This window comes from Neocloeon triangulifer, unplaced genomic scaffold, assembly GCF_031216515.1.
Source record: "Neocloeon triangulifer isolate White Clay Creek 2 clone unplaced genomic scaffold, ASM3121651v1 ptg000012l, whole genome shotgun sequence".
In the NCBI taxonomy this organism is placed as follows: domain Eukaryota; kingdom Metazoa; phylum Arthropoda; class Insecta; order Ephemeroptera; family Baetidae; genus Neocloeon; species Neocloeon triangulifer.
The window spans coordinates 19306647-19331193 of record NW_026775554.1 but is presented as its reverse complement, the minus strand read 5'-3'; the positions used below and the strand labels follow the sequence as shown (position 1 = coordinate 19331193).

The following is a 24547-nucleotide window of genomic DNA, read 5'->3' as shown; positions in this document are numbered from 1 at the left end:
TTGCAGATGATTTTAAATCAAAATTATATATTGAATCAAATTTTAATTTTTTTTCTTCCTTATGAGATCTGCGTGATACACAGAATCAAAAACATTAGATTCAGCAAATTAATTTACCTTCATCTTTCACCGTTCCAATGGATGTGGAGCTTATAGTTTTACCTGCAAACGGTAGGTGGTGCATGAATGTAGCTGGATTACATTTTGCTAACAGTGAAGCAACAGTAGTTGGCGCTTTTATTTTATTATAAAACATTTTAAAGCACCTAGTTTCAATCTCAAATATTTTTTTAGCAAAGATATCAACTGTAATCTATGATATTAGAAATTTAAATGGAAAAATAACAAAACTAAAAATAAAACCATTCTGCGACTGAAGTGCGCGTTTGACGAAGGATAAAAACCAAAATAAATTAGTGCGATCGATTTTATTCACTTCACACCCAAAATAAATAATAAGCGTGTTCGCGCGCTTAGGCGTCACGTGGATGGAAGCAAATTTGAAGCCAGGCTGTTTCATTAACTGGCTGTTGACAGGGACAAATCAAGTGAATAAAAAAAAATTAGCGCAAAAACTCACGTTGATTAGATTTGTTTTATTTCTGCATTCTTTTCACAAAAACAGAAGGAACAACCTTGGCCACCAAAACTTCTCTCTGATGACCCCAGAAGACCTGGATCCCGAAAGGAGAATTGAATTGAAGTGAAAAAGTGATTGATTTATAATTTTTTTCCATTTTAATAACTGGTTTGATTGGCTGAAAATTATAGGCGCTTTTGTTAATATTTTAAAAGTAAAATAAGTTTCTAGATCAAATTATTTTAACGTTTCCAACCATCAAAGTGGTGAAATAAAACTATGTGTTTGAATAATTTGTTGCTTGCTGCTCAGAAATCAAGAAATCAATCGATACACCTGATAAAAGAAAACAATTTCATGGTTCATTAAGAACCGCTTAAAAAGTAGTAGATCGTAAAAATCAGGAATATTCATAGAAAAAAAAATATAATTATTTGTAAAATTTGCACATTTACGATGAATGCTTTTCGTTATTGAGTACAATTGCTGTTAAGGTCTTTAAATTTTAATAGTCTTTAATTTATCATAATTCTTAAAGAACCTAAAAATATTCAGGCAGTGCTTAAATGAATGAAATTGGAGTTGAATTTATTGGCTCTATGTGAAAAATATGTTCATTAAAAATTTTGCTTTTATTCGATAACATTGAAGTTCCCCTTAATTCTTACACCGCAGCTTGCAACTCATCAATTTCTCTTTTAATTTCGTCAGACCGTGAGAGCCTCTGGGGGGAGAAGAGATAAAAATAGTGGAGTGTGTCTGAGAGGAACGAAGAAAGGTAAAATTCGAAGATGATGCATGGATAAGCAGCGACGAAGGAAGGTAGTGGAGGAGAGAGATCGTCTCTGTTTGTCGAGTGAGCGAGCGACGGAGCGACTGGTCGGCGTTTAATTTTCTTGAGAGTTTGACACACATCGGGCGGCGGGCGGGCGAGTAGGGGTTCAAGAGTAACGGGACCTTCTGCTGCTGTCGCGCGCAGACACTTTGATAGGGATACCACCTCCATGTCGAGCGAGAGCCGCCCCAAAGTGTCCTACATTGCAGAGAGCCAGCCGGCGACCAACAGGGCCACTTTTTCTCCTCGGCGGCGGCAGTTGTGCAGCGGCGTCCGAGCCCATCGAAGGCATGATCACCTGACCCTGGGCTCTGCGAACACGTGTGCCATCAGTTGGTTTCGTATATACAGTGTGAGCACCGAGCAGCACCCCAAAGAGAAGCAGCGCCATTGAAATGCAACCCTCTCTGTTGGCTTCGGCCAAGTTCGCCATCCACCTTGTGAGTACCTGGATTATTTTTTACTTTTCCCTCGAGTCGCGCAATTTGAAGGTTTAAAATCATTTTTATTTTTTTCCGGTTAAACAACAGAAAAAAGACGGGATAATTATTTGTAAAGTTACTTGTTAATAACTTAAAAAAAAACAGTTTTTGTTTACTTTAATAAGTCTTTTCAAACTTTTCAACTTGTATATATCTTTTAATTAAACTTTGACTAGTAATAATCGCATGAAATTAACTTTTTGGTTTAATTATTTTATATTTTTAGTCTCCACCTTATTTTTTTTTACATTTTATTTGTTCAAGCACGTATCTCCAAAATTAAGGTGCATAATATAATTTTTATTTACACTCCAACTCCTCTCTCTTTTTAAATCTTTATAAAAATTTGACCCCACCTGCTGGTTCACCTTTTCCAGCACGTGTGTTAATTTTGTTTTAATTTTAAACACTAGAAATTCAAAGATTTCAAAAGTTTAAACGTATCCATGCTATGCTCGATAATTAATTCAATTTTAACAAGTAAGAATAAACAAAATTTAATCTAATTTCAATTTAAAAGTTTTAACCTTGTTGGTTATAATCAAAAAATTTATTCTTAATTCATTTTTACATAGAATTTTATATAAAATTGATAGGCTGTAAGAAAATTCCGAAATTGCATAGAATTCTCTATATTTAGATGCTCATCTTTCACTTGTAACAAAATAAAAATAGTTTCAAAATTGCTCACGCCGCATTCTGACGCGGGCATCAATAAAACTCAAGCGGCGTTAGCGCGGCACATAACACTAGATCACTAGGTCAGTTATCGGATGGAATGGCTCTCACACCAACTTGCGGACTTATTACTATTACCATGTAAAAAAAAATCAACTTAAAATTTATAAGCTTCTCTGAAAATAAGAACAATATATTTGCACGCATTCAAGTCTCCATGGTGGTTATTTTGAAACTAGAAATTATATTTTCAATTTAAATGTTTATATTTCTAAAACGGAAAAAAATATTCAAATGGAAACCTAATTTTTACCATGATTGTGTATTTTAAATTTAAATTGCTTGATTGATAGAGAAGAAAATTAATATTTCTCGTCGGAGAGAGTATGCCGCGCGGCATTCCCAAAAGTATTTAAATACTACTGCCTATATTATTTGTTTGTACGTACATGTGTATGTGTACATATATGTGCATATTGAGGAGGTGTATATGCACCGTTAAGCCTTCTGGTGGATATATTGGATCAGTAGCTAGCTGTGGTCGAGGCGTCGAAATTTGATGAGCCGAGCGTCTCACCTTAACGCCGCCAATAAATCTAAGCGTGAATCAAACAGCTGAGAGAGGCACTCCCGTCGCACGACTTGGCTCAAAAAAGACTGTTACCATTTACTATATTAAAAAATTTATCAGGCAGAAAAAACTTTAAAATTTCAATTTAAAATTTTCATCATTTGACACTAAAGTCGTAAAATCAAATTCAATAATTGTTATTTGAAAAAATATTAATTAGTGTCCAAAATTATTTTCTAAATAACTGATATTGACTTGCACAATATTTAGTATTATGAATCTTTGTGTTGAATGTTCACTCGAGTTGCAGCCAAGATGCAGTTGCCACGTAAGAGAGAAAAGTTTTATAATTTTATCTCGCGCATTACCGTTAACCCATGCACGCAGGGAAATGATGAAGTTTGCATCCTGGCAAGTGACGCGATGGAAAATTGAATAATCATAATAGTCCAATAATCGCAAATTACTGAACTGATCATCAGAGCGGCCGCTCTTGGCAATGCTTACTTACCTATATTTTGAGCGCCTCGAGACACACACGAGCGTGCGCGCTTTGAAAAATATAGCTCCGAAATATTGAGATGTAAAATATTTGATCGTCGGTGACCACACTCGCTAATTAACCGGCCAGTTCTATTGACATACATATTATAAAATATTACTGTCAACTCGCTCGGACTCGTTTACTTTCTACTTTGTAAATGTATCTTTTTAATTAAAAACAACAAATCATTAAATAAATAATTTTCTGCAATTTAAAAAAAGGTTAATGACTGCCACATCGATTGTGAAAAAGCGCTAAAACGTCAATTCAAATTTCCAAAAACGGACACAATTTAATGACTTACAATTAATATTTGCAAGAAATTGATGTGATGCAATGACGATACCGGTTGAGTTTGGCAAAATAGTTTACAGTGAGCAATTAAACCAATCTTTTTTCTCTCCGAATTAAAAACCAGTAGAATTCCCTGCATCTACATTAAAAATTTATTCATTTTTAATCAAGAATATGAAAATATGAAAAAATAGTAACACTCCTCTTATTTGGCACTTGCATGGCGAGCAGCTTCAGAATTTAGAACCTTTTTTGCCTTTTCAAAATTAACTATTGAGTAAGCTTTTATCAGCAATTTCATACTATAGAGCAAAATAAGAAACAGGCTTTTTTAAATTTCTGTTATGAATGAATATATAAAAATTTACTGATTAATTAAAAAAACAGCAAATTTGTTTTTGCAACAAAAAGGATTTCCGACATCTTTGAGCTAAACCTAAGGTCGAAAGTTGCGGAAAGCTGAACCATTGATTATTGAGCAACTTCTCAATAATTCATCTTCTCTAATTTCTTTGTGTAGGAGCGCTTATATCGAATGTTTATATGCTTCCAGTTTCCAGTTTGAAATAAAAGTGCGTATTATACCCACACGTGTATTACGCCGCTAGAGAATTTCAGGGAGCGCGCAAACGAGTTTTACGACTTGGTCTCATTTCTCCGTAAATTAGCTGCTAATCCTCACTGCCACCAGCAAGCATGTAAATTTGTCAGATTAGACCGTGATTTTCACGAAATAATGCTTTTAGTATTGCAAGCAACTTTTTTTACTTACAATTAGATCGGCAAACTTAGATCTTACCAAAGCATTTCTAAGCTTTCTCGCAACACATACACATGCAAGTAACAGTTATATTGATGAAAGTTTCATATTATCATGCAATAATAGCGTGAGAGTAAGATGTTTAGTTAATTTCTTAAGCAGTGACAATTTAATTTTGGCTGTTTAATTTTTTTTCGTATTACAATTGTAATTGATGTGTTTTAATTGAGTCTCAAGTCTCAAAATATTTTATTTAACTAAAAATAAATTTATAGGTCTTAAAATTATATATTGTTCTGTAAATTTTTTAGTACATGCAAAAGAGAAATTGTTATTTTAAGTAAATTTAGTTCAATTAAAGTGATATATCAAACGCAAAATGATACTTAAATTTTTATAAAAATTCGGGTCCCAAGAAAAAAATTTGAAAAACTATTTTATCATTTTAATTGCATTTTTTACGACTCATTTAATTTTTCCTATGAAATGGAGAATAAAATTGAACTTTCTCTGATTCATTTACGTAGAATAATAAGCAAATAAACCAATCAACAGCAATTATTAAATAATATATTTAAAAAAAAATGTTGCAAAAAGTTCGGTAGTGAATTAAAAATAATTATTCAAAACTGGACCGTCGCTATTTTAAAATTAATCTTTGCGAGCACAAAAAAACCGTTTAATCACTTTTGTTGATCTGTATCATTATAAAGCCTTTTGGCAAATACAAGTGGGCATAATCGAATGTGGTGGAGCCAAACGCTCTGTCTGCATTGTGATGCCAATCATGAGAGTGCAGAAATCTGCTTTTGTCGCTCGGGGCCGTAGGCGGCTCGATTGATGCAAACTACAATCGCTGCCGGCGCACTCGCGAGAGAGAATAAAAAGAATGAAGCTCTGCTGCATTTTGATGAAACGTATTGACCCTGTTTCTCGCTGCCCCAGACACCGAGAGATTTTAATTTCGAGAGTGCATCCATCCTCCGATTTCGATATAATAAGGCCGCGCGCCATTGGCCATGCGGAGCGCGTATTCAGCACTCACGTGACTCCAATGACAATTATTTATTTATTTCTACTCTCTGCTTTTTCACTCCACGTCCGCTCCTCGTGTCTTTTTCTGAATGGACGCAGAGGAGAGGATGGCCACGAAATTTACGGCTTGTTATTGACGAGATCGGAAGCGAGCGGGGTCAAATTTGGGTCGAGAAGACGACTTTCCCTGATGGCCACCGAATCGAGGCCGCTGAGCTCCATTCATTAGCGCGGACACTTTGCTGGACTTTTTGCGAGTCAAACCTCTTTCACTGCCTGGGTGGCCAGAAGAATCACAAAGAAGCAGTTAAAAGTAAAACAATTTTTTTTATAATGGCGTAGAAGAAGAAGAAGAGACCTAAAAAGGAGATACAATTTTATCAATGAATAGGAGAATAATCTAATTTAGAATAATTCTTTGCAACTTTAAATTGCATGAAGTTATAATTTAAAATAGTTTTTGTTGTTAAAAATTTGCAACTTTGCTTTTTTTATTTTTACAAATTCTCTTTGAATTTTTATGTCCCGAGTGATCTGGAAAGATAGAGATAAACTACATAATTTATAAAAAATTTCGTTGTTGAAGATGTAGTTAATAAGGCGTAATAATGATAATACATGTTATTATTTAAACAACGACTTTATTCTTAAAAAATCATTTATTTTAATTTTCAAGGAGTAAAGGAAGTGATGCAGATCTAATTTGTTCCTTTAACCCAAAGATTAGTCAGTTTTTAAATCACAATATTGATTTGGATGGAATCAAATGTTTCATAAATTGTGTGCTTAAACGATGCCTCTGAAATCACAAATAGCTATTTTAATTTCAAAATTAATTAGTAATTAGTTTTCCCGAAAACAAGGACATTAGTTTTGATTAATCTATCCTTTTGAAATTAGCTGTCAATCGTAGAAAAATGGATTCTGATTCGACATGGCGGAAAAAAATCAATTAATCGAAAACAAAATTTTAAGCAAAAAATTTCTTCTCTTAACTTAAAAAACCACGAAGATTAAGAAAAAGGAAAACAATATTATTCTACAATTATCTGAAAAAGGTTCTTGCAAGTTAAGAAAAACAGCTCCTCTGTGCGTCGTTTGAAGAAGTGCCAAAGGCGGACGGGAAACAGTGATTGACACAGTTGCAGTTGGGCAAAGCGCGCAGATAAAATCAAAAGGCGCGCACTATGCAGCTGAACAGTTGCTCGTTCATTGCACTGCGCACATACACACATTAAAATAAATTCAGTCAGCAGAATTGGAACGGTGCGTGAAAATCGCTGCTCTCTGTAGAAAGTGTCAATAGAGGTCAAAACGAGGGGAGAAATCGAGCGTGAAATGCTTTCTGATTATTTCGTCGATGGGACCAAAATGAAGACGTGTGCGTTCAGAGAAGAATAATGGTGTGAAAGGAAAAAGCTTTCATGTATGTATGTATAGAGTCAGTTGCCCAGTCGGTTTCTTATGACGCGTGTTTGCTCGTTTTTCGTAGTGAGGCCGACGGGCTAATGAGGATTAGTTTAGTTTAGAAAGGACGCCGCGTGTGTACTTTTCGTCAGTCATTATTTTTTTGTTCCTCAACGCAGGTGTAGAAAAATTTAAGAAAGAAGAATTAAATGTAATAGTCGAACGAAAAAGGTCCAACAATTCTTTCATAATTTTTTAATTTGATACGAATTAATAATGAAAAAATATGATTTTTTTTCAAGCAGTTTATTAAAATTAATTTCCATGGGTGATTTCAATTTAAAAAAATCCATCTGAAAATTTCGAAAAAATAAATAAATGATAAGGGATGCATCTCGACCTAAATAATTCACATGTGGTTGTACTTCGAGTGTAAAATTATTTCTTTCTTTTCTTTTTTACGGGCAACAAAGAAATTCAAGTAAATTGACAATCAGTCCCTTTATTTCATTCACGAAAGCAGCTTCATAAAATTAATGTTAAAATATCATGCCCCTCAAAATGCAGCCGCCTTATATTTTTTTAAAATCCAAGCAATGACAAATGCCACCCGCATTGAACGACTGTTCCGCGGCACAGTTTCCACCCTGTGCAAGGCGCACTCGTTGCTAAATTTTATCTTGAACTCTTCGGCAAGTCAAGTCTGCCAATTCGTGCCTTCCGCATTGTCTGTCAATTCTGTTTTCAAATCTTTATACTTTTCATTTATAATGCAGTAATAATTTTTTCATTACTTGTATTTAATTTTGCGAACTACTACGGCTTTTATTAATGGAAAGCAGTACTACTCCCTAATTTGGGAAAGAAAAACTGCGTAAAAAAATTTATTTTCTTTCAAAATAATATACAATGAATAACTTGAGCTTACTGTAACATATAATTAAAGCGAATTAAAGTGATATTAATGTCAATTAGATAAAAAACTTCGTTCGAAAGGCGTAAAGTATTATTCAATTATTGGCTTTCCAAATTGGAGATGTTTTAGTTTTATCTCTAAAATTATATTTATCAAACAAATATAAAAAAATTAAGTGGCATTTTTTGCTTCTATTTTTCCTAATTTAACGATAAACACAAAATTGGCTTTGTTGATTTAGAAACAGCTTTTTCTAGGCAAAAATTTACTTCAGTGACGGAAAAGTTCATTTTATACATCTCTTTGAAAAAAAAATTACATTTTGCTTCAAAAATTAAACGGTTTTCTCGCTCAGTTTCTGAATCCACGTTAAAATTCTTTTGAAAATTTAATACAGAAACTAGAATACACTTAACAACGCAAACACGACACAACTCTACACTAAAATTTACAAAAAACACACACTCACACTAACAAATTAACAACGTTTACAAGAATTGTGAACATATTCCAAATTACCATGAACAGCTTTTCCATCAAGATGATTGTGATTTTTTCCTCATTATTTTATGACTTTTTTATTTTTAAAATCTTTACCAATCTTAACTTGATTTTGTGGTACACCAGTAAACTTCAAATTAGAATTAAAAAAAAAACTTGAGGTTTGCCATTTTTGCCAATTCAATTAATCAAAACAAACCCTGTTCCAATTTACACAGATTGTGTACAAATAAAATAACACATATAAATTTTCCCACGAACTGCTAGGGCTAAAAAATACAAAAGTCAAATGAAGCGTGCGGTGCGTTAGATGGAATTAAGTAGGTTACCTTGTAGTCCACTTTCGCTCTGGCAGTGAGATCATCTGCTTAATTCTTTTTTCTCTTCTTCCTTCCGCAGGTGCTGGTGTGCGGGGCGGCGTTGTCGGCCTTCGACGAGTACTCGTCCTCATGCATGCGGCCGGGCGGCGGCAGAGCGGCCAAGGCGTGGCCCGACCCGCCGTGTGACTTCTCCAACCAGGCCTGGTGCACGGCCCCTGGCAGCGCTTATCCCTGGTAAGATGCACTTTCTAAATGTCGCCTTCCCATTAATAATTCATCCAAGTCGAAAGGCCCAGACGTGTTTATAGAAAAAAAATTAATGCACGATTCGCTCCAAATCAGAACACTGGGCCACAGAGCAAATAAAAGCCTCTAGTGCGATTTTATTTACAAATACACAAAAATATCTTCTTTCTTAGTTAATTTTTCACGGTGGGAGCATTTATCTAGTTTTGGTAAAATAAACCCTCAATTAGTCGCCCTGATCGATTTTGAATCCAATAAGTTCCTTTCGAAAATTTAAACTTTTATAGAATTCAAACTTGGACTTTGTAAACATAAAATTTAAAAAAAAGTTTGATTATTTAATAATTTAATTTATGCAATGAAGCTCAACTGAATTAAAATGAGTTGAAATTATTTGCAAAATTTAGAAATATAAAAAATATTCTAATTTTTTTACCAGTTTTGAAAAGTTAATTTTGTAAAACTTCCAATCCATTTATAGATATTGAGATTTTGCATCGTTTGTATTATTTTATTCCGAGGTATTTATAGTTTTTTCTTATCAGCAATTAGGATTTTTTTAAATTAAATTAAACTACATCAATTATATCTATTTCAAATTCTTAAATCAGCCCAAATTGTTTTTTTTTAAATAATTTTTTCTATTGTGTTTGTCATTAAAAATTAAATAAGACAATTAAAATGAAATTTTTAATTGATTCCAGGCATGCCGTCCGTCGGTTTGTACAGGAGAACCAAGGGCTGATGCGTCGCATGTACGGCGACATGCGTCAAATTTCCGTGCTGCGGGCCGAGTTTGAGTCAAACGACCTGTACCCTGGCGACGGCGCCGACTTTCAGGTGGTCAGGGACGGCGTCACTAAGCACTACCGTCCCATCGCGGAAGCTTCATCAACGCCGCGCTCGAAACCAGTGGCGACAGCGCCCAAGGTGGCGCCCTCGACCACCACCAGGAAGCCGACCAAGGTGTCTCTGAAGCCGGCTAGCAAGAGCACCACCACCCCTGCGACCACGACGACGACCAGCACCACTGTCCGGACAACAACCACGACGACAACAACGGCTGCGAGTACGACAACGACGACAAGAAACGTGACCTTGGTGCCGTCGACCGTTTCGACGGCGACCGAAGAAGACACCACTGAGGGCAGCACCACTCTGGCCCCGGACACGACGAGCGTGTCCGAGTTGGCGGCAGAGGCGCTGGCCCTCGAGCAGTTGGGCGAGGAGTTGGTCGAGAGCCAGCAGGGTCAGCCCGAAGACCAGCAGGCTGAGGAGTCAGAATTTGAGGAAGAGGCGGCCGAACTCATCGATGAAGAGGACGAGTACGAAGACGAGGGGGTGGAGGAGGACGAGCAGCATCATGACCAGAGCCTAACCAAAGGGCCTCAGATGATGCGCAAGGGAGTGTAAGTTGTCAGAAAATCTTTCAGAATTATTCAGAAAATTTTTTAATATATTTTTTTCCATTTATTACAGAGCTGTAAGATTAACTTCGTTAAAAAATTGCGGTTATTTTGACTGATTTTCACAGTAAATGCATTTTCTACATTAATCTTTGTTTGATGGAAACAAAAATTTAAAATTATCAGCAATTTAAAATTAATAAAATAAAAACAAAATTAATTTCACTATAAATCAAATCAATTTATTTTATAGAATTAAATTTTATAGTGATGATGATTCAACAGTTATCATTTTTAATTTTTATTGTCTGCTTTTAGGAACGCTTGTCCTGTAAAAGAGGAGGTGGTCGCGCCTTTCTGGGCAAACAACACTAGAGGAGAGATTCTTGCCTTGCTGAATTTGTACCCATTCGAGCAGTACGTCCACTGGGAAAAGTGCACGTAAGTGTATATAATTATTCCTTTTTATATAATGAATTAATTTTGTAGAATGAAATAAACTTTATTTGATGATTTGTCAAAAGTAGCTGAATTTAAATTTTCAGTTACGCAAGGCGTTATTGAAATTAAAGTCGAACTGATATATTGAGACCCAGGAGCCCGTGCTAAAAAATAAAAAATTTTAATATTTCTGTATGAAATGTTTCTTTAATTACTTCAATTTTTGAAGAAGATTTAATCTTTTTTAATTTTTAATTAATATTATACTCTAAATATATAATACATTTTTATTTTAATAAAACAAAATTTTAATTTTACTTTGCTCGAATTTCAGTGATGAGCACCAGCAGATGTTCTGTCGGGACGGTTGTCGGTGCGAGCAGCAGTACCGTCTGCACCGGCTGCTTGCGTACGACCCACGCAACGAGTGCCGCGGAATTTTCTCCGACTGGTTCAAGTTCCCGTCGTGCTGCGTGTGCAAGTGCTACGACATCCCTCCCGAGTTCAGGCTGACCTCGCGCAGTCCTCGGCGCAAGCACAAGAAGCAGAAGAAGCCGACCGGACTCGAGCCCAAGTTGCGCACCCCTATTTACATCAACACCCTTGACCAGCGGGTCGAGGGTGGCGGCGAGGTCAGGGAAGACCTCAAAGCCATCGTGCACACGGCGAGGGCGGGCAGGGACTTTCCCGAGACGGCCACAATCGGCACGGTGGACGCAGCCACCCCACACTTCTACTACCAGCCGCCTCCTGTCGCATTAGTGCACCTCAGCAGACGGCCGAGGGACGCCGATTGATACGTCAGACTTGTACATAGATTTTTAAATTTTTAACAATTTTCGGACCGATTTTGTGTGATTGAGTTTCAACCTGATAATATATATTCTGCTGGAAGTGTTGTGAAGTGATCTGATTTATACTAGTCTTACATAATCGAAGGACAAAATGAGATGGGCAACTGAGACGCTATGTTAATTAAATTACGTACGAATGCAATTGTGATTTTTCTTTTAATTTATAATTGCCATACATTAAAATTATATAAAACGTAATTTGTTCCAAGTGTTGATTTTGTAAAATCTTTTGTGTAAATATAATTTTTTAAACTGACTTTGTGTATATTTTACATATTTGCCTGAATCGATTTGACTCATTAAAATAACCATTTTCAAGCATAAAGAAATCTGCAGATTTTTATTTGTCTCTTGTAGATATATTTAATTATATTATTGTTGCTCAGAAGTCATGCGCGCCAATTTTCAACATAAGGGTCAGCGAAGGAAGCAATTTTTCTTATATTTGAGCACGATGATAGTTTTTTCCAGCTTAATTAAATAATTATGTTAAATTGTCTTAGAAATTTTTTTTAATATCTTCAAACTGAATCAAACCACGCAATAATGATTTTTTTTTTGTGTAAAAATATAAATTATATTTAAATTGAAACCATTTTTAGTAAGTAGGGAGCTATTGCTGCAAGTCTCGTAAATGTTATCCTTTTTTCTGTTCACCGATAATGTTATGAAAGTTGAACCCGGAGCCAATTTTATCCAAATTTACGTGCGTCATTCTTTGAAGAAAGTCTCTAAAGGTGCGCATCACTTTCTTCCGTGGATGAATCACCATGGCAGGGCACCCACCAGGCGCCAAGGTGACCCCTTTAGAAAGTAGTAGGTAGTTTTGTCCCTTGAAAGGAAAAGCCGAGATGCGCTTTCAGGATATACCCACAGTCTTTTATTTTTAATAATATGTTCTCGCATATAACATCTCCACATAACATATAACCTTATTTTGTCTCTCGATTGAGGAGCGTTAATTATTTGCCATTCACTTTTTGGAAAACAATCGAAAACAAATAATATTTGATAATTTTGCGAAGTATTATTCATCGCATGTAATATGTATAACAATAGCGGCGGAACGTTGAAATTTATTTATATATATCCAAAAAAACAATCAATTTGGATGGGTTGAGTACAAAAGGTACACAAATCGCTACCACGTGAAAACGTTACTCAATGTAATTGTGCACTCAAGCAACCGATAATCACAGAATAATGATTATTAATTATTAGCCAACATGTTATACCTCGGAAGTAATGCATTAGTTAACAGCTATAAAAAGTTCAAAGAAAGCGAAGGGTGAAAATTTAAATGCAGATGTTGCCAGAGCACCCCTGGCTGTTTTACAAATACTGATATTGAAAGTTGTCGAAAAATCCAAAATGCCAACTCACCAGGGGTACTTCTTAAAATACTTTTTTTATCGCCAGCTTTAACAATTGCCAAGAGTAAGGAAGATAGCCGACATGAAAGTTCTACTTTCTCCATGTAACCCTGCATGAAAAACAACGATGTAATTTTATTCTTACGAAACCTCCATTAATTCTGCATAAAAGCTCGATGTTTCACCGAGAGCGTGTAATATTTAAAAATGGAGCTTCCACGGTTTACAGACTGCGCATCTTTTTCTGTCAAGAAGCCGAAGAGTTTGTATAGGAACAGTTCCTACAGTTAAAGCTACTTTTTCGTTACAACGTCAAGTCACAAAACTTTAAAGCTGCCTAGTAAGATTTCTTGACGCCTCTTTAGGCAGTAGCTGGGCAGTACGACTGCCATTTAAGTTTCCAACTGGGTGGGGTACAAAGTTATTTTGCTCTGCCGCAAAGGTTAAAACGCCTCAAAAATACAGGCCAATTTCAATTCAGGCAGAATTCGGCGGAGTGAAAATTTTCTTTTCAATTTCTTCTCGTAGATATTGAGCTTATTTTGAATTCGCCACAATCAGTATTTTTTTATTATTATTTTTTGCACAAAAATTCTAATGCGGAAGGAGCAAGTCTCTATCACAATTATGTTTTCATCAAGGGAAAATCCTTATAGCTACAATTAATCAACGTTGTTTGTTAATTGCGGAAAGCTCAAAATACTCGGGTCAACAGTGTTTGAGTTGGAAGCTCTAAAAATTTCCAGATAAAAACTACGTACAATTATGCTTCCTCTGCTCTTTTACCTAACCAAAAAGGGTTGGTAGACTAAAATTTAGTTTGGTGTGCTTTCGGTGCTTGGTTACAAACGCTGCCAAGAAGAGTTAGAGGGAGCGCCACCTGAGACTGGCCTCGGCCAGAGATACAAGTCGCTGGGTGGTTGCTCCAGGTGGCAGCTGAGCCGATTGTCAGATGGTTCCTCGAGGTACCCACAGAGTTTTGTTCTGCTCAGCATCTACAGTTGCTTTGGCCTGGGTGCACATGTAGGCTACATTGACTCCGCCTGGTATTACAGCTGCAATAAAAAAAAATTACCATGTTATAATTAAAATTACACAATATATTGTATTTTCTAATTTCTTAATTAAATTTTATTAGAATCTTAATTTATAATTATTAAATTTTGTGGCACGACTATGGCGTTCAATTAATAAACAACACTAGATTCTTATTAAGTCATATTTTCATATTTAAAAACAAAAGAAATATTGTTACCTGTAATGAGGTGACGGTAGTCGGCTTCCAGTTTTACTCCGTGCTCAAACATTTCTTTGGCTGCCTTGGCTGAGACTTTCTCCATAAATCTACTGTCTTTCACCTCTCTGATCTGCTTGGTGGACTTGAAGCGGATGAGCAAAACAATTGGGTAGATTTGGAGACGGTGAAGTCGAGATATGGCGTTCAGAGAAACATCCAAGATGCAATGTGTATTCTGAAAAAAAAAAAAAAAAAATAGGAATAAAATATGTTTCTCAAAAAAAGAACAATTAAAGCCTACTTTATCACAGATTTCTTTCACAGATGCAACAGTTGTGCACTCGAACTGAGAGCCTTTTCGTCGATAGTCAACAAAAATGCTCTCATCGATTCCCTTCTCGAGCATTGCTTGTGAGCAATACATTATCTCTGGCATACACCGGATAAACTTTTCAGGGAAGTCCTGCACAAGTTTGTCTACAACAAATTCCGCCAAAGGTCCCAGGATCAACACTGGCCGGATTACTGGAACTGAAATTTGGAGCCGTTTTGAAAATGGCATATTTATTTTTTTACAGAAAACTCACAATCTAGTCGTTCAACTCGCTGATAAGAGCTGAGGGAAATTTCTTCGTTCAGGGTGCCAGAATCACTGTACCAGCCCACACTGCTGTTAGAGAAGCTTGCGAGTTCCTTTGAGTCTCTTGAAGAAGAGCGCTGGTGCTTCTTGCGCCTAAAAAAGCTTCTCCTGGCGGTTGTTGAGCCTCGGCGTGCGTCACCACTTTCCAAATCGCCCAGGCTGCGACGAAGGAGCAACTCTTCCTCCACTCTGAGCACAAGAATTTATTTCAAAAAGATGTATTGATAAAACAAGAATTCTTACTTGTATTTACTGGGAATAATTCCACACTGCTGGCGGTGGCCATCCTCATCCACCAGCCACGCTCGCCAGTGTCCTGGAGAGCCATTGAACATGGTGTTGTCCACATAAAGCACATCATCTTTCCTGAATCGAAGATAAGGCTCGGTGGTGTCAGAGTTTCGGTCGAACATTGCTCGTATGTAAAAGCTGTCGCACGGCTTGTCTTTTACCTCATTATATCCTGAAAAAAAAGTATAGATATAACTAACAAAAATCTTAACAACCAAAAGGCGTTCTTACGGTCAACATTGAATTGTGTCAGAACAGTGACTTTGTCTGCAGGCTTTGCAAGTTCGTACGCTGCTTCTTCGGCAGTGGCGTGACGAAGGTCACTTCCGTTGTATTCCAAAATCTGGTCGCCCATCCGCAGACCAGCTATGTCAGCAGGACTGTCGGGGGCCACACTGTGAATAAAGATGCCGACGGCGTTTCCGCCAACCAGACTTATCCCCAAATTACTGGATTTCTTTGTCTCCAGGAAAACAAATCTTGGTTCGTGTTGATTTTTTGAGTGGCCGTCATGATTGCTGAAAAATTATCATGTTATGATTTGTCCGTCAAATTTTATGGTTCCGTGAACTTACTTCGACAACGAAGCATTCTGGCGAGTGAGAGTGGACATGGCCTGGGTGACCTGATGCCTGGTAAGGGTCCCGTGTACAGACGGGGGAAGAGGAACCAAAGGTCCTCTCAACTCTGGAGAAGGTTTGTGCTTTGGTTTTGGAGAATTGCAAGGCGTTGGTGAGCCTGACCTCGAGTGTCCTTCACCCTCACTGCTGTTACTGCCAGAGTGGTCCAGAATGTGGTATTCTGATAAAAATAATTATTATTTTGGAGTCACATAATTATATTTTAAAACTCACTATCTGGACTGTACTGGACAAGCATGGTGATAGGAGTTCCACACTGCCGAAGGACGCTAGCAGCAAGTTCATAGGTTGCACTTCTCATATTTATGCCACAAACTTCCAAAAGCTGGTCACCAACCTAAGTAATAACCAGAAGATTTAAATCTTTTCTTTTTGAAAATTTAATAATCTACCTGTAGCCCAACACGAGATGCCAAACTGTGTTCATTGACAGTGGAAACAAAAACACCGCCACTATCTGGGCAGTAGATTTGTATTCCGAGATGAAGAGGCTCCATGGATTTATCTATTGAAACTTTTCTGATCACTCCTGGAGCAAGCCTGATTCAAATTGAAAATCAAATTAATTTATACAAATATTTGTTTGTTTGTAAATATTTACTTGCTGGACCAGTTGCACTCAGGAAGTGTTGTGAATTCTCCGCTGTGCAGAAGAACTTCTACATGTATTGAAGGCATGGGTGAGCCTCTCTCGGAAACTGCCCTTTCAATACTCCCTGTTGACAGCTTTCCTGCACTACTCTTACTAGTCACACTTTGGTTGGATGGGATTCTATGTAAAATAAAAATTAATATCCAAACGCAAAAGACTATAATAAAAACAAAAACAAACCTGATGCGCTGATTTTCCTTTTTTCTTGGAAATGTGCCTCCCTCGTAACCGTGGTACCCAGTGACCAGCATGTCATCACCTCCCCTATAGCTTGAGTGAGAGTGTGCAGACAAAAGGGATCTTGACTTCATGTACTCGACCGAGGGCGAGTGGGAATGATTGAATGGCTGCGGCGAAGGGCTGTACGGCGGTTCAAATGTGTATGGCCGAGAGTCCCCCGACAGCATTGACTCGCCACTTTGAGAGGACTGCAGGTGGTTTGGTGAGTAGTACCTCTGTGTGTGGCTCACATTTGTGACGTGAGGGTGTGGATGTGGATGGCCGACCGAAAATGGAGCAAAGTGAGGCAAAGAGAAAGGAGGCCGGACTAAAGAGGCATGAATGGAGGTAGGGGAGCCGTGCGAGTGAATTCTGCTGTGTGACGGAACTCTTTCGACAGTGTTAGACTTAAGGTAAGTTGGAAGGCTGTCGATGGGGCTCCGGTTAGATTCACTGTCACTCTGAGAGTGTTTGTTTGTCTTCTTTTTCTGCATGTAGTATTCGAGGACCTCCTTCTCAATGTTTCCGGACTTTACAGAGAAGTCAATGCTGGTGTCTGAAGGAGTGAGAGCGCTTAACCTCTCGTTCCTCTCGAGTTCACTGCTTGTCTTGAGGTCGACGTTCAGGGGTTGCGGTGCAGGCAGAAAGGACTTTTGAGTGGCCAAAAGTTGTCCCGACTTGCTGTACTGCATCATTGAAGTGTCGAGGCTTTTGAATGTTGAGCATGGCAACTCCCTCAAGTTGGTGTTGTTGTTGGTGGTGGGAGCACTGTTCTCCTTGTAGTTGTCGGGTGGATATTTCGGAAAGCTATTCAGCAAGACGGAGAGAGGCAACCGACCTTTAGTCTTTCGAGGGTGCAGAATCGTCCCAGTGGCGTGTTCGATGACAGGTCCGCTCCTGCATTTAGGCCACGTGCCCCTGTTTTTCTCCAACTCCTTTTCTCTGCGTTTGCTTCTTTTAACAACGGTGCCTGTGTTTTTGCCTCGGTAAGGATCGTTGTCCATCTCACTGTCAATAACATTATCCAAAACAGCAATAGCGTCATCTTTCTCCCTCTCATATGTGGTCACATGACTTAAGCGCTTTTTGTCATCCCGATTTCTCTCCTTGCTGTTACGACGAACGCCCACCAGCTTCTCCACAAACATGTCCCATGCTTTTACGGACTGACTGTTTGGCTTATCATTGACTTTATAGACAGCACGTTCTCCACCAAAAGCACTGCTAAGTTTTGCTCTTTCAGACAAAGAATCGTCAACAGTGCGGCTGTGGATGAACCTGTCGACACAATATTTAGAGGTTTCAAAAAATTTCTCATGTGGGCATTTACCTTCGGCTCTCCTCCTCCTCAGTCTGAGAGCAGCTGTTGACCATTTTTTGCTTGGCCACCTCTCTGTTAGAGCCTGGACTGGCAGTGTATGAGGCACTGTCCTCTGTGGTAATGTGTCCACTTGAACTTGAGCTCAGCGGAGCACTGGGTGAGTGCATACCCTTCAAGGTGGTTATGGTAAGAACATCAGCAGGCTCTTCCAAAATCATCATAGCCTCAGCCAAGCTTTTCACACCATCCATAGTCTTACTGTTAATCTAAAAATTGTAAAAGACTGTCAACATTACTGAGCCTCATTTCCAAATAATTAGCATACACTTAAAACTCTATCTCCAACCGCAAGATTCCCTTCTTTGGCAGCTAGTGAACCAGGATTTATTTTGCTGATGTAGATTCCCGTCTCCAGCGTGAGGCCGTGGTCTCTATTAGAGCTCAGTTGCAGCTAAAACCAAAAAGTTATTTATTATCCTCTTAACCTGGTAAAATTATATTTACCTGGGTTGTGTAAAGGCATCGAGCGCTGCCTCGGCGACGTCTGACAACAATGTGGGCAATATTCCCCCCTGTTCGCATGGCCTCAAGGACCATGTGTTTGTTGACCGCAGTACAGTCTAAGTTATTTACTCTCAGCATGCAGTCATTCGCTCTAACAAAACCATGAGATAGTTTTAAAAATTTTGTTGAATTGGACAATAAAAATTTACTTTAATTTTCCATCTGCAACACTGCCTTTAACAACCGATGAAATATAAACAGCGCTGTCATTAGGGTATTGGGGGTCATCACGGCCCCCTATTAAGTCAAAGCCCAAATCGTCTTCAGTTGCAAGACCACTCTGTAATAAAAATTAAGAATAATTACCCATATGCAAAAGCTGTTACATTTTTTTTACCAGGTCAATGTCAAAGCTCTCAGTCTCCCACTCTTGCATGTCTGCATCAATAGCAGAGTCCCTGCTGTGATTATGGCCAACCGCATGCAGCTGCTTGAGGCGAGCCTCCTTTTCGAGCTGCGCTTCCATTTTCTCCCTGCGAAACAACATTGTTAGAAGCGCAATTATTTTTAACAGTTGTTAGTCACAACGTACTTGAGCTCCTTGAGTTCCTTTGATGCCTCATTGCGCTGCTTTTTGATATCATCAGAGTCACGAAGTGCCTCGGCAAGATCAGAGACAGCCCGGTCACGCTCCTTCCGCAGGCGGTCGCAGAGTGTTCGGATGCTCTCTCTCTCCAGCACAATTTTGTCACGCTCACTGAACGCCCAGTCTCGCCTCCTCTTTGAAACCTCCGCCTCTTGAATAGCCTCTGTAACAAGAGATAGTTCAAAAACTGCGCTTGACACCCCTTTTTGGTCTAATTAGGCATGAAGGTTCAAATGGCTCATCCATTTGCATGCAGGGACAATTCATTGACAAAAGCAAACTCCATGCAAACATTGTGAAATGAACACCACCTTTTTTGCTAGGATATATTGTCCACATAACTGACGATGCATTAAGAGAAGATAAACAACATTAGTTGATTAATTTTGTACAGCAGAGTCAAATTCACACTTTTTGATTAATTAAATACAGGCCATATAAACAGACTTGCAAAGTAATTTGGCAATTTTTTTACCTTGTAACTCAGCTTGCAGTTTGTCAACTTGTTTCCTCAGTCTATCAATCTCTTGGTTCGCTTGATCCAAATTGTCCATCCGTTCCCGCTGCGCTTTGCTGTACAGATCTCGAGAGCTGCTCGCACCTTCATTGCTCTCTTTTCTTGAACTAATATTTTGTGTATTGTTAGCGTAAATTTTTTTAAATATTAGGCTTAGGTTACCTTTCTCTGTTGTAGATATCATACTCTAGTCTGCTCTTTAGACTCTCCCTGTTAGACTCTTCCTTTGAGGAGTAACCACCGAATTTCTCCCGCAGGTCATTGCACTCTTTGAGAGCCTTGTCTCTGTCATGCAGAGCTGAAGCAATTTCAATTTTCAGGGTCTCGATTTGGTACGAGAGTGTCTTTTTCTGCAAAAGCAATTCTCTGATTAACGTCTTTGACCCCATCGTAAAAATTGGCAAACACAATTTAAACAGGCGACAAAAATTAACAATGATAATCTTATCACTTCACAGTTGATAAAAAATTTCACCAAGGACGTCTAATTTTGTAATTAAAAAAGAAACATACCTCATCTCCGAAATCCTTGTTTTCGACTTCCAACGCTTTGATTTTCTTTGCTGCCTGTGAGAGGTCGTCAGTGAGTTTCTCTATTTCCTTGTGCACAGTGTCTCTTTCACTCATAATCAGTGTGTACTCTTGCATGGCTGCGTTTCGCTCGTCAGCCAAGCGTTTCAGATCCTTACTAGCTTTCATGCGTACGGCCATCGCTTGGTTCACTTCTTTCACAGCTTCCTCATGCTGCTGCTGAACCTGGATGCATAAAAAATTAATAGTTGAAAGTTCAAATTTATCTAGGAGAAAGAGCAAACCTTTGATAACGCGTCTCTGTACTCATTCCTCTCTCGCAGCGCAATGTCCCATTGCCTAATGGCAGCGGTGCACTGCTGCTTTAGTCCATTTCTCTCTCTTATTGCCGCATTCAGTTCTTGAGCAATATCCTCACACTGTTTCTTATAACGAGTGGTCTCCTCCTTTTAAGTGTAAGAGGAAAAATTAAAGTGTCTACAAAAAAAAATTAAATTAAATCTACCTGGGAGGCTTCCAGTTTGTTGACAACCAAGGAGTGAGTGCCGATCAGATCGTCGTACCTCTTCCTTAGCGAGTCATAGTCGTCTTTGACAACCTCGTACTTGCGCAAAGTGGACATGTAATGCTGGTTTAGGGCTTCATTGACCCCCATGTCGGTGCTGATGGCCTCTTGCTGGGCGCGCCGCAGCTCCAGAATCTCTTTGCGCTGTTCCTCGAGGAACTTCTGCAGGTTTTGGGCCTCGCGCTCGGCCCGCTGCTTTTCAGCCATCAACTCGGCGCACTTTCCACGTAAATTAGTTGACTCCTGAGTCATGCTCTCAAGCTGGGTGACGGCCCCTCGGTGCTCGCCGCGATAGTACTCGAGTTCTTTCATAGTGTGGTCGCACCGCCGGATGGTCTCGTTGTTCTGCCGCTTCAGCGATTGCAGTTCGTGCATTGCCTTCTCGCACTGCTGCTTCAGCCCATCGTAGTCTTTGGCTGTTGACGAAGACAGACTGCGGTCGCTTGTCGAGGAATTGTAGTTGCGGGTCAGACTGCCTCCTGTGAAAAAAGGTCAAATAGTGGGATTTTATCATTCACAAAATTAATTGATCAAAATAAAAATAAAATAAAATCTTTCTATTTTTGAGGCTTTAAATTTTAAAAAAGTAAACCAATGAACTGAAAAAGTCTTAAAAACAAATTTTACTTTTTGCTCCATACAAAAACTATCATATTATCATATTTCTTGTGTGGCAATGTATTTCTTTTTCTCGCCTCATGATAATTGCAGAAATTCAATTAGCCGACTTAACTTGTTATAGAAAGCTGAAAGCGTAAATTAATTGGGCATGTCGCATTGTGAATTGCGGAAAAAAGAAAACATTAAAACAGCAGGTTGAACATCATAATGAGATAATTATTTAATTTACACTGATTTACACCTGAACATTTTATTAACTTCGTTCATTTCCTATTTTAAGTTAAGTTTTAGTTATAACTAAATATTCTCCTGGGGACAAAAAAGGCTAAAAATTTTCACCTAAATAACCTAGAGCCATTTTTATTTTAAATATTCACAATCTAATTAAAGCTGTTTAAAACTTTATTGTATTTAGACTAAATATCTATAATTTAAATAAATTCTGGCCTACTGAATGTTTTTTGTTTTAAAATGCATTAATACAATTTTTTGTTGAGGTTGTATTTAGAGCAAATCTAAAACTGAGAATTTGCCAAATTTCCTTGCCTCTTTCAAATTTTGATAAAAAATATTTAATAAAAATTATATAAATAATATATATAAAATAAAAAAAAAATTAAAATAAAAATTTAGAGCAATTTTTAAAGCGCAGAAAAACATTTATTTTACTAACCAGTGGGTTGACTGCTGTCCAGTGAAGACCCTGCCGAGGCAAGGGCGAGCTGCTTGAAGGCACCGTCGCGTTCGGTGCTCACCCTCTGCAGCTCCTTCTTCAGGCTCTCCCTGTCGTGGGCTGCCAACTTGAGCTCAGCCTTGAGCACCTTCAGGCTGCTCTGCTGCAACTCGTACTCGTGTCCACTCATCATGGAGGTCACCGGGCTCGGGGTTGGAAACGGCCGCTCCAGGGTGGCTGCCTTATCCTCCATTGCGTCCACGTCCGACGGGCCGCCGCCAGCGACTGAAAAAACGATGCAAAATTTAGTTTGACAGTTCGGTTGCTTCCACGCTCCAGTTCGCCGCTCCGAAACAATAAAAGAAAGAGGCCCTGCTTTTTTATGCTGACGGAGGACGGAGAGTATAAAAGGGGTAGGCGATTTCGTCGCGCCCCTGTCTAGCTCGGTGCTTTGAATTTTCGCGTGTCAATATTTGAACAATCGATCCGTCGTCAGCCGAGGACCAGCAGATTTTCAAGATTTATTTTTTTGTCCTCTGCCAACCTGTCAATCCCCACCCCCTCGACCCCGTGTGGTACCGGAGCACCGCAGGCCGTCGGGACGCTCGCCGAGAATTTTCCGCGAACGTCGCGGGCGGGCTCAAGATTCTCCAGACACGCAGAGACACTTTGAGAAAAGGGACGGACAGTAATTTGTTTACTAACCTGCCAAAAAGTTTACATCTTTGCGCTCCGCCATTTTGAATTGGTGATCGGCTAAGAAGATTTTGCCTGTTTTCTCGTGCTGCTCGCAGTAATCGAGGTGAACAGTAGGAAGGACATGATCTGCATTAACTGGGCCAGAGGTCGGTGCAAAAAATTAAAAGATTCGGTGGAAAAGTCGCACGGAATTGCAAAAATTAGTGCGCTCCATGTAAGAACCATTGAACCAGCAGGTTCACCATGTTTATGGAAACAAGGGTGGGGGAAGAGGTGCCGGACGTTGCCACAGGCTGGCGCTGATGTCATATCAATGGCATGTAAAGTAAATTTAGTAAATAACACGACCACATGTTCAGCGTGCATCGTGTTATCAAACATCAAAGCTGTGAGTCCAGAAAGAACAATTTTCTTTTCATTTTTTGGCTCATTTAAGACATTTTCGTTCGGTAATTTTCATCAATTAAGCTTCATAAATTTTATTTTTTATCCTATCAATTTATTCGTAGGTCAAATATGAAGAAATCTCAAATAAAGCGCAAGCCTGAGTCGGATGCCTCTTCCGCTTCTGAGGAAAGTGAAGAAGAACAGCCTTCTGAGGAAAGTGAGGGAGAACAGCCTTCTGAGCCTTCAGATATTGAAGAGGAAAATGAATTGGACACACAGGAAAGCCCTGAGAAAAGGGCAAGGGTTGATGACAACTCCGAGAGCGAAAGCGACGATGGATCAGTGACGGGCAACGCAGGTTGGGCGGACGCAATTTCAAATGTGCTCCGAACAAACAAGCCAAAGAAACAAAAGACTTTGATTCTGTCACGAGCCAAAAAACTGAACAGTGGTTCTGTAGTGAAGGAAGAACCTGAAGAAGTAGGATTTGAAATTGATGGGGAAGGGAAAGAAGAAAAGGAGGATGAGGATAAGAAAGAGGAGAAGCCAGACGTGAAGCCAATTTTGACTGCTGCTCAGCTTCGAGATCAAAAATTAAAGGTACGGAAATTTAATGGAGAATGGCAGAATTTGTGTAGAAAAAAATTGACTCTTAAAAATCAAATAATAAACTTATAAATTATGTACTTAATTTTCTGTTTTGATTGCAGAAAAAAACTTGGGACACGATGTGTAGGAGCAAACCCAACGTTCTAGGAATGAACAGAGAAAAGGCTCTTGGAAAAATTGCAACTCGGTTAGTTTTAAATCTATTTTTTCCTCCTTCCATTTTATATTGTGTTTATTCAAATATTTCTCAGAGGTGTCATCCAACTGTTGAACGCAGTCAGGAAGCAACAGAAAGATGTTGAAAGTCAACTTGAGGAAGCTGGAAGTTCTGAGAGGAAGAGGGACAAGGTCCTGAAATCGGTAGATAAAAACAGTTTTCTAGATATTTTGATGGGAACAAGCAAGAGCGTTCACCTTGGAAGAAACAAACTTGAAAAAGACGAAGAAGTTGATAATTTTGATTTGAGCTAATAAAATACTAAGGTTATAATACTAATTTGACGAGATTGTTGTTTTGTCGATAACATAATTAATTATTTATCAACCTTGTA

The 24547-nt window shown here is 38.6% G+C and overlaps 3 protein-coding genes across 6 annotated transcripts; 2 read left to right on the top strand and 1 right to left on the bottom strand.

The window, feature by feature from the left end:
• The first annotated feature begins 1500 nt into the window (after positions 1 to 1500).
• Positions 1501 to 12126, top strand: LOC132196757 (protein spaetzle 4). Of its 3 annotated transcripts, none has more exons than XM_059619611.1 (5): positions 1501 to 1855; positions 9003 to 9157; positions 9874 to 10578; positions 10894 to 11016; positions 11351 to 12126. In XM_059619611.1, exons 1-5 carry the CDS (start codon positions 1811 to 1813, stop codon positions 11811 to 11813), a joined length of 1491 nt encoding a protein of 496 aa, XP_059475594.1. In that variant the 5' UTR covers positions 1501 to 1810; the 3' UTR covers positions 11814 to 12126. The 3 variants fall into 3 exon arrangements, with proteins under 3 accessions (XP_059475594.1, XP_059475595.1, XP_059475596.1); XM_059619612.1 differs by lacking the exon at positions 1501 to 1855 and adding an exon at positions 6996 to 7209; XM_059619613.1 differs by lacking the exon at positions 1501 to 1855 and adding an exon at positions 7005 to 7205.
• Positions 12127 to 12722: 596 nt separating this feature from the next.
• LOC132196514 (disks large homolog 5) lies at positions 12723 to 23254 on the bottom strand. Its single transcript, XM_059619228.1, has 24 exons — positions 23007 to 23254; positions 22302 to 22586; positions 20948 to 21486; positions 20727 to 20888; positions 20425 to 20667; positions 20074 to 20261; positions 19870 to 20018; positions 19341 to 19557; positions 19146 to 19281; positions 18958 to 19088; positions 18749 to 18899; positions 18570 to 18695; positions 18254 to 18510; positions 16885 to 18201; positions 16654 to 16824; positions 16445 to 16592; positions 16266 to 16389; positions 15987 to 16212; positions 15643 to 15929; positions 15364 to 15583; positions 15068 to 15309; positions 14782 to 15011; positions 14499 to 14715; positions 12723 to 14298 (listed from the first exon to the last, which is right to left on the bottom strand). Exons 1-24 carry the CDS (start codon positions 23038 to 23040, stop codon positions 14192 to 14194), a joined length of 5907 nt encoding a protein of 1968 aa, XP_059475211.1. The 5' UTR covers positions 23041 to 23254; the 3' UTR covers positions 12723 to 14191.
• On the top strand, positions 23141 to 24492 carry LOC132196515 (RRP15-like protein). Of its 2 annotated transcripts, none has more exons than XM_059619231.1 (4): positions 23141 to 23388; positions 23510 to 23987; positions 24098 to 24183; positions 24248 to 24492. In XM_059619231.1, exons 2-4 carry the CDS (start codon positions 23517 to 23519, stop codon positions 24465 to 24467), a joined length of 777 nt encoding a protein of 258 aa, XP_059475214.1. In that variant the 5' UTR covers positions 23141 to 23388; positions 23510 to 23516; the 3' UTR covers positions 24468 to 24492. The 2 variants fall into 2 exon arrangements, with proteins under 2 accessions (XP_059475214.1, XP_059475213.1); XM_059619230.1 differs by having other exon boundaries at positions 23309 to 23449.
• Positions 24493 to 24547: the final 55 nt, after the last annotated feature.